General features: G+C 30.5%; 3 protein-coding genes across 6 annotated transcripts in view; all 3 read right to left on the bottom strand.

The window, feature by feature from the left end:
• LOC106789110 (UPF0047 protein YjbQ) overlaps positions 1 to 752 on the bottom strand; it is a 4,872-nt gene extending 4,120 nt beyond the window's left edge. Inside the window, exons 1-2 of one of the 2 annotated variants that reach the window (XM_014753004.1) lie at positions 451 to 752; positions 146 to 337 (exon numbers count right to left, since the gene is read on the bottom strand). In XM_014753004.1, coding sequence (XP_014608490.1) covers positions 146 to 305 — 160 coding nt within the window. In that variant the 5' untranslated portion in view covers positions 306 to 337; positions 451 to 752. Of the gene's footprint in view, positions 1 to 145 lie in introns of both variants that reach the window. The other variant, XM_014753003.1, reaches the window with a different exon arrangement.
• A 1,500-nt stretch (positions 753 to 2,252) lies between these two features.
• On the bottom strand, positions 2,253 to 5,361 carry LOC106789098 (glycosyltransferase 25 family member). Its single transcript, XM_014752966.1, has 9 exons — positions 4,990 to 5,361; positions 4,534 to 4,762; positions 4,131 to 4,473; positions 3,944 to 4,063; positions 3,675 to 3,861; positions 3,448 to 3,580; positions 3,246 to 3,373; positions 2,959 to 3,162; positions 2,253 to 2,880 (listed from the first exon to the last, which is right to left on the bottom strand). Exons 1-9 carry the CDS (start codon positions 5,187 to 5,189, stop codon positions 2,703 to 2,705), a joined length of 1,722 nt encoding a protein of 573 aa, XP_014608452.1. The 5' UTR covers positions 5,190 to 5,361; the 3' UTR covers positions 2,253 to 2,702.
• Positions 5,362 to 5,485: 124 nt separating this feature from the next.
• On the bottom strand, positions 5,486 to 8,666 carry LOC106789096 (twinkle protein, mitochondrial). Of its 3 annotated transcripts, none has more exons than XM_014752964.1 (8): positions 8,655 to 8,666; positions 7,798 to 7,929; positions 7,449 to 7,681; positions 6,679 to 7,363; positions 6,337 to 6,581; positions 6,158 to 6,258; positions 5,875 to 6,094; positions 5,486 to 5,783 (listed from the first exon to the last, which is right to left on the bottom strand). In XM_014752964.1, exons 2-8 carry the CDS (start codon positions 7,889 to 7,891, stop codon positions 5,637 to 5,639), a joined length of 1,725 nt encoding a protein of 574 aa, XP_014608450.1. In that variant the 5' UTR covers positions 7,892 to 7,929; positions 8,655 to 8,666; the 3' UTR covers positions 5,486 to 5,636. The 3 variants fall into 3 exon arrangements, with proteins under 3 accessions (XP_014608450.1, XP_014608451.1, XP_014608449.1); XM_014752965.1 differs by lacking the exon at positions 8,655 to 8,666 and adding an exon at positions 8,272 to 8,301; XM_014752963.1 differs by lacking the exon at positions 8,655 to 8,666 and having other exon boundaries at positions 7,798 to 8,297.
• Between the last annotated feature and the right edge of the window lie 26 nt (positions 8,667 to 8,692).

Raw genomic sequence — 8,692 nt, 5'->3', positions numbered from 1 at the left:
TATATAAATTATAGTTGACACACAATTATAGTTCATATACATATATATCTATAATGTAATATACGTTGTCTATGCATATGTATATGTAGACACATAGAGATTATAAAATATTAAAAACATCATTTGGAAAAAGAAAATGACTTACTCTGTATATGACAAAGACCAACAGAGAACTGATATAGTTCTGGAATTTGTTTTAAAATTTCTTCGGTAACAAGATGTATGCCACGATGCTGTGGTCTTAGCTTAATATTAGTTTGATACCAGGCCGAACCAATTTGAATACCTCTATTTGATGAGGCCATGATATGGTAATTTATATAGAAGGATCGCAGGTCTAAATGAAACAGTGAAAAACTTAATCTGGGATGTTGTGTAAACTGCAGTCAGTCTGTTCGAAGCCGAAAGTCACGATTGTACAGTCAACTCCATTTGAGAAACACTACATACGTCTCGCATCGAAAATTGTTTGACTATCCACAAATGCGGAAGAACCACATCCCACGAAACGTATAAACGTTTTTGATTGTCAAACTATAAATCTGTTTAACACGTTTCTTCGCAAAAACGTGATATATAACGATTGCCTTGACGAATATTTAAAGATATATCCGTGTTGCGTTCACAGACTTGTATCACAGTTTAGCAGTCGGTCGACTCTATGTCTATATCCTCTAACAGTCGTGCCGCCGGAAACCGCCATTATTGACGCGTACAACCCCGACTTGGTTACCTTTAGATATACTACTTGGATATGTTCAGACAAACTGACTTATCGGTCACCAGTATTATGTATCGTTCATAGAATATTCTTCGCGGAATACCCTTCATAGAAATACCCTAAAGATATATAATATGCAGTCTTTGGTTGCACCAATTCATGCCGGATATACAATTGGGGTTTGACAGGCGCGATGATAATATGACTTCATTCTCAATTTATCTTCTTTTTTTTTTTAATATTTTCTTAGATTTTTATTATTCTTGCCAAATGAATGCATTTTAATGGATTTTATAAAACTAATTAGAGATAAGAAAGTTCTTTTGTTTTAGGGTGATTATACAATTTATATGCAAATTTAATTACATATACGATTATTATTTATGTTCCACATTATTGCATTAATACGTAATAAAAATATAAAATTAGACGTATAGAAACACGTTTATTAATATATTGTATATCTTATACATTTGATGTGGTATATTAATATTGATTTAGATGAGTATCACAATATCCTAGAAGGTATATTTTTTCGCTGAAATTTACGTAATAACATTTGCATTCGCGGTCGAGATTCAAATTTGGATCGCTAAATCCGCAAGCTACAATCGCGTCATCTACCGGTGCGTTCCACTAAGCGCTCACAACGATCAAAATGCTCCTTTAGTCGTTCCACATAACAACCGCGATCGTTGTGGTCGCGGCGAAAACGTCACTCATGACGTCATTACTAACGCTCACGCGAAGCCCGCAACGACCCATCTGAAAACGTGGGTCGTAGTGAGCGTTGAGAAAATTAGCGGTTTTTTTGAAACTGACAACAATAAAAATGGCGATCGTGAAACTGACATGAAGGATTACAGATTAAATCTTAACCTCTTTAATCTTTTACTTTCTTTTCACTACCTCGCCATTTGTATTATTACCTCCACGCTCAAAACGCACCATAGTCCATTCCACTTGAATTTAGGACAGTAACGCTCGTAGGTAAGTGGAACGGGAAAAACTGTGGTCGTGAGCGTGATCGTTGTGAGCGCTTAGTGGAACGCACCCTAAAAGAGTTGAAAAGAGATAGATGTACGGTGCGTTCCACTAAGCGCTCACAATGATCACGCTCACGACCACAGTTTTTCCCGTTCCACTTACCTACGAGCGTTACTGTCGTAAATTCAAGTGGAATGGACTATGGTGCGTTTTGAGCGTGGAGGTAATAATACAAATGGCGAGGTAGTGAAAAGAAAGTAAAAGATTAAAGAGGTTAAGATTTAATCTGTAATCCTTCATGTCAGTTTCACGGTCGCCATTTTTATTGTTGTCAGTTTCGAAAAAACCGCTAATTTTCTCAACGCTCACTACGACCCACGTGTTCAGATTGGTCGTTGTGGGCTTCGCGTGAGCGTTAGTAATGACGTCATGAGTGACGTTTTCGCCGCGACCACAACGACCGCGGTCGTTATGTGGAACGACTAAAGGAGCATTTTGATCGTTGTGAGCGCTTAGTGGAACGCACCGTAAAGGAGCATTTTGATCGTTGTGAGCGCTTAGTGGAACGCACCGTTAAAGTCTTGTAGCCTGTCGTATAAATTATAGTTGCAATTTTTACGAATTAAATAGCTCAAACTTTTCATCGGATCATTAAGAGCAATTATACAAAATTGCATTTGAATGAGACAAAAATCGGTGAAATTTTAGGAAAATTATAAACACAAAATAAACCTTTTATATTAACAATAATAATTGTTATTATTAAATGAGAGATGCACAATACGTAACATAAAATAATAATATATCGGTTAAAATAAATATTATGGCACGATTATCTACTTGTAAGAAAAATACAAAAGAAATGTAGGTAGAAGCATAAATCATGAAATACTTACCAATAATACATAGCAAATTGAGATAATTGCATAATTGTAAAATATCATCTAATTGTATAAATGTTATGTTAAACAAATTTAGTATATTTTTTAATTATTCATAATTCGTCTCGATTTTTCAAAATATTGCTTCCTTGACTGTCAAAAACGATCTTTGAATTTTCTGTGTCACTTATATATCCCAGATCACCCGTATAATGAGTAGGATGTATCAAAAGAGGATTTGTAGATAGCACTCTCAAATTACGTACTGGATAATGCTTTTTCCAATCCTCTCTTATATTAAAAATAAAAACATAAAAACATGAGGTAGAAAATGATCTTTTTTCTATTTTAAATAAACATTCGGCTTACCTTGGATGAGCATTTGATAGAATAGGAATATATTCATCAACAGGTATTATATTTTGAAGTGGTTTAGCCTCAACAAGTTTTCTGGCACCAGTAGCTGATAAAATATAACCGAGAGTCCAGTAGCTATATGCTGCATTAACCAAATACTTTGAACCTTCTACCCAAGATTCATCTTTTTCTATTAATCTTTTTCTTCCTATGTATCTATAAAGTACCAGTAATATCATAGCAATAATTTTCTAAGAGTTACAAAATAAACATTTTCTACAAGTATACAGAGCTCTTACATTAAATCCCATGGAATCTGTAATGTACTCAATTCGGATAGAAGAAAATACAATTTCTGTCGAAAGAATGGCTCAAAACTAATGTCATCTTCCAGAATCATAACCCGTTCGTATTTATTATTTAATACCTGATTTTTTGATTATTATCAGTAATAAAAGTCTCTTCATTCTATTAGCCTACTATAACATTTCATTACGTTACCTGATTCCAGATATAATAATGACTTAAAAAGCAACCAATTTCTCCAGTTGTCATAGGTCTTTTATGGTAAGGATCTTCATATTCTGCCATTAATTTCACATCCAATTTGTTCAGATCTTCTTCGCTTAACTTGCTATAATATCAGGATATAGGTATTCGGAAGTATTCAAATAAATAAAATATTTTACCTCACACATAAAAAGTACACTGTATTAAATGAAATTTACCTGCCATCTACTGCATTAAAAGTTTCTACTTGCGCGCCGAGTTCTTCAAAAAGACGATACATTCTAGTACGCCTCTCTGATCTTCTTAAAAGATTAATCATATAAATATTGTCCAACCCTAGGGTATCTTTTTTTGGAAAAGATATGAATTTTTTCATACTATTCGATATTGATAAATGATCTTCTGCTAAAATCATTTTAATAAAAAAAGAAATGTAATAAATATAAGGATAACAAACATAATATAAAAAACATCAATTTTGACATACACAACATTTGTAATTTAATATTTGTTAGCCTTTGAAGATCTTCTTTAATCGTTTCATCTTCTCCCAATGGTACCATGATGTATCCATATAATTGATCGTTACAGATATACAATGGGACACCTGCATATTTATGTAATTCTTGCATTATTTGCATATGTGTAATAGAAATGCGAGTTCAATGATTTACCTGATTCATTAGCACCAACAGCAAAAGTTATAACATCGTCTAAAGGACCATCATACTTTGGTAAATTTGTAAAATTATAAGACAACAAATCTGATTGTACCATATTTAAATTAATAAGAACAGCACTATGAATCATGGGAACATTAAAACATCCTACATCTTCGCGATATAAAATCAGCTGGTACTTTTCTGTTCGAAGATAATAATAGTCATCGGTCATCCCAGCCCAAAAGTTACTGTATAACCCATCTGATTTTAACAAAGGAGCAACCACAACTTGCTCTTTTAATATTAAATTTGTTAGAGTATTTGGATCCATCAAAAAAGTATCAGCATCGAGCATCTACAAATTTCTAAATTATTATGTTGAATTTGATTATTAATTATGAACAATCAAAATTACCCAAATAAAATCAGCCCATATTTTTCTGGCATAATCCAATGCTTCTTGTCGTAAATTGATGACATGTTTGAATCGAAGAGGCGACCAATTTGTACTACTTTTTTCATCTTCAAATCCATTAGAATTGTCATCTATAAACGTATCGATAGTATGATATTTTTCTGATTCTTCTGCTAACCATGCTCTCAATACCTCACTTGTATTATCAATATTATTATCGCTACGGATCCTACAAAAGATAAAAGAAATATATTAGAAGCACATAAGCGGTATACTAGATTTAGTCGTTTTGGAAAATTTCAATTAATTTCTTTAATCATTTTAAACGCAAACATTATATCTTTTCTAAAAATCATAACTCTACTATAGTATATCTCCGGCATAAACACAATTATGCATCGAAAAGTAAGGTTAAAATGGTTATATCTTTGAAAAGAGAAGTTATTTTGATCTTACCATAATTTTATTCGATTTTTAGGATAATTTTGTTGTTCTAACAAACTTAGAAAATATGGTAATGTATGGGCTTTATTTCTAATTAAAATCGCTATCAGTATTGTCGGCTTTTTCAAACGTTCGGTACATTGAATGAACCATGTGTAATCAGATATCAACAAAAAACAAATGAAACATCGAAATATTGTTTTACTGAACATAATTATCAATGTAATTTTTGATAAATCACATGGAATAACATCTACAAATTGCTGATTATAATAGCGGATGAATTAATAAATATTAGTAGCGAACGTGTTAAAAGACTACTTTTATTCTCTTTCCTTCTCTTTGACTCTCTCTCCTCCTACGCCCCTTTAGCTTACCAGCTATGATCAGATAAAATTGAATATTTTGGAATAGTCTTCTAATATCTTGTTTTTGCTCTTGTTCAGTTCTGCTTATATTAATAACAAATTATAGCATTATTTGCATCAAATAAAACATTCGAATCAAATATTATCTTATATTTTTTTAATACAAATTTTTGTTCTTTACAAAGTGTTGAGATATTTCTTGTATTTTCTTAAAGAAAAATCCTACAAATATATAAAATATTCACTGTACAAATCCATTAATTTTTTCCCGATTCTGATTTCAATTGTATTCTATGATTCTAATTCTTCATTGGAATTACATTTCGTAGAACTTTTTGTTTCAGATTTTGATTTTTTCTTAGTTACATAACTTAAACTGGTTTTATCAAAATCCAAAGGCATGATACCCAAATCACCGGTGTATCTATTTTTGGCTACCTATAGTATCAAATGAAACAAAAAAAAAAACAAAGGATTTATGCTTGCTGAAATTTTCTTGACTCAAATTAAAATTTATATATATTCTTACTTGTAAATATTTTTTTCCTCTTATACTAGTAAGTCTCTTGTCTTGTATAATGAGAACATTATCAGCTTCTTGACTTGCTTTAGCACTTCCAAAAATAGATGAAGTTGTTAGTTCTTCGTCATAACGTTCTTTCCTTGGATGAATTACAAGTGTAACGTGGCAATTGTATTTTGTAGCAAAATTTCTAAATGCAGAAATTATTTTGTCTTGTCTCCAAAACCTACATACAAATAATAGAAGAGTTGAAATCATAGTTTTATTTTTATCAATATTAATGAATTACCTATCTATGTGTTTGGCTTCATCAGAAATTCCCATCATAAATTGTACATTATCAATGATCACATGAGATATGTCGTGTACATACGTTGCATGTTCCACTGCCTAAACATGCAACAAGTAAGTACTTCGTTCAATTATTATCTACATAAGAGTTTGAATCATTTATTTTTATAAACTTACATCCATAACAACTTTAATACTTTGCTGACCATGAAAAATCATAAAATATATAGGTAACTTTTCAAAAGCATCAGCATACTTATCAAAATCAGTTAGATTATCATCAAGAGAGACACCTGCCATTTGTTGTAACATTGTTTTTGCTAATCGTGCGTTTCGAATTTCAAAACTACCCCATAATGTGTTAACTCCTTGCATCGCCAGATCTAATGAATATTCACTGATAAATGTAGTTTTACCTGATCCTAAAAATATATTTTTTATTTAATATAACAAAGAAATATATATATATATATATATATATATTTATAATTTATATGTCTCGCTACATAATCATTTTACCAGTTGGACCAGTTAATATTGTAAATTCTCCTCTTCTATGGCCCTTCAAAATACGATTTAGAGCTGGATATCGATTCCATTTGACACCTTGAACTTTATCAATATTTTGTAAATCACTTAAAACATCATGCCTCAAAGAACGAAAGGTAGTAATACTTTGATGCCATATAGGCTGAGCATTCTGTATAATATTTTTAATGTCATATCCTAAATCAACAGCAGTTTTTGGTCTAGGTTGTAGATCTGTTGATCTTACAAAGTAACATCTTTCTTCATTCAGTTTTTTGGCAAACTGTCGTGCTGTATCCCAACTTAAATCTTCATTTCCAAACCATAAAGTTAATTTTTTAAAATTTTCTAGACTTGGCAATACCTGTTGGGGTAAGTATTGTAAATTGTATGGCAAACATACGATGAGATTTGTTAATTTTTGAGATATTAGTGCTAACAAGTCTGTAATGGTAGGTACAACAACCGCAGTAATATCGTTTCTTGCATTTTTTTGCTTGTAAATTATAAGACCACTGACGTCTGAAGTTGGAACAGTTACTTCGGTTTTAGTATTCAAGCACAGTTGTTTAAAACCGACAAGGTATTGACCAAAAGCATATAGTGGAAAATAAAGTACATTTTTACTTTTGTTGTACAAACAGTTTAATGCGGATATATCTGCCCGAGATATAATCTGTAAATTAGATTAAAAAAAAATATGTATATATAAATAAATTTAATAAATCTTTATTACAATATTATTGATTATTAGATTATACTTTTAAGGAAAGCGTATCAAAGATCTTTTCATATTCATCTGTGGATAATTCAGAAATCTCTAAACAATCTTTCTTTATAATTTTCCATTCATTCGTATAATTTGAATCCACCAGTAAACTGTTTTTCAGTTTCTCCAATTCCTTAATCGTTTTACTAGTTATCTTCAACGATAAAATTTTTTCTAATATACTCCAGGATCCAACACACCTACACTTATCGCATATAAAGAACCCTGTAATATATAATGTAATATTTGTCTTAGAAATAATAATCATAGATACATATATATTGTACGATTGTATTCCACAATTATTAATAATAAATTAGAAAATTCAAATATGTGTTTACCTGTTGTCTTATTTATATATATCTTTGGGCCTTTTATACATTTATTCATTTCACATATAGGACAATCCGCACAAATACAAGTATGACCTTCCATAAATGCAATATTATTTTGCCTTAATATTCTTTTTATTCCTATTAAGGAAACATTAGATACGTGATCACTTTGATTTATGTGATAGGAACGATTCATAAAATGTAATTTTATACATTTCTTCTTCCAAAAATATCGTGATAAAAGTTTAAAAAACATTCTTATTAAGTATATTCTTCCTCGAAGACATTAAGAATAAATAAATATACTATATAACCAATTCATTTTCTTTTTGCATCAAGTTTCTATATAAAAAACAAATGAAAGACAATATGTCCTTTCATAATTACTCTTCGTAATCATTATTATAATAGTAAAGACGTTAACACTTATTATAATCGGCAAACATTCTGATCATACATATCATCAAATTATAACCTCACCTGATGCAGCAATTCACCGCATGAAATAAACTGAATGATGTATATATGCATGTATGTGTTTATAAGTAAATATATATATGTATGTAAATGAGAGTGATAATATATAGAGCTTAAAGATGGTGGTGCATGATCGAATATCTTCCTTTAAAGAATGAAACTAATTTTTTCTCTAAATTTTTAAGATTATATGCATGGGTTAGGGTAAAGACATTAATACAATATATTAATATCTATTAGATACGATTTACTATTCTAAACATACTATAGAATTAAAGTAAATAATTAAGAAAATACGATAGAGGATGCGTGAAAAATTCCTAGGGCATTTTAAAAATCAATTATGTACTTTTATAAATCTAGAAACTTTTAATTCTTATACATACGGTAATCCACGAACGACGATACTAGGAAATCTAGAGAC

This window comes from Polistes canadensis, unplaced genomic scaffold (genome assembly GCF_001313835.1).
Source record: "Polistes canadensis isolate GaletaPanama2010 unplaced genomic scaffold, ASM131383v1 scaffold_164, whole genome shotgun sequence".
NCBI classification, from domain to species: domain Eukaryota; kingdom Metazoa; phylum Arthropoda; class Insecta; order Hymenoptera; family Vespidae; genus Polistes; species Polistes canadensis.
This window is presented reverse-complemented; position numbering and strand designations above follow the sequence as displayed.

Coding starts and splice junctions, on each gene's coding strand:
- LOC106789098 (XM_014752966.1), bottom strand. CDS start 5,189: ATGTTCAGTAAAACAATATTTCGATGTTTCATTTGTTTTTTGTTGATA. Junction 4,064..4,130: donor TGTTGGTGCTAATGAATCAG/GTAAATCATTGA, acceptor ATAAATATGCAG/GTGTCCCATTGTATATCTGT. Junction 3,163..3,245: donor CAGATTCCATGGGATTTAAT/GTAAGAGCTCTG, acceptor GGTACTTTATAG/ATACATAGGAAGAAAAAGAT.
- LOC106789096 (XM_014752963.1), bottom strand. CDS start 8,047: ATGTTTTTTAAACTTTTATCACGATATTTTTGGAAGAAGAAATGTATA. Junction 7,364..7,448: donor TTGATACGCTTTCCTTAAAA/GTATAATCTAAT, acceptor TCTAATTTACAG/ATTATATCTCGGGCAGATAT. Junction 5,784..5,874: donor GAGGAAAAAAATATTTACAA/GTAAGAATATAT, acceptor TTGATACTATAG/GTAGCCAAAAATAGATACAC.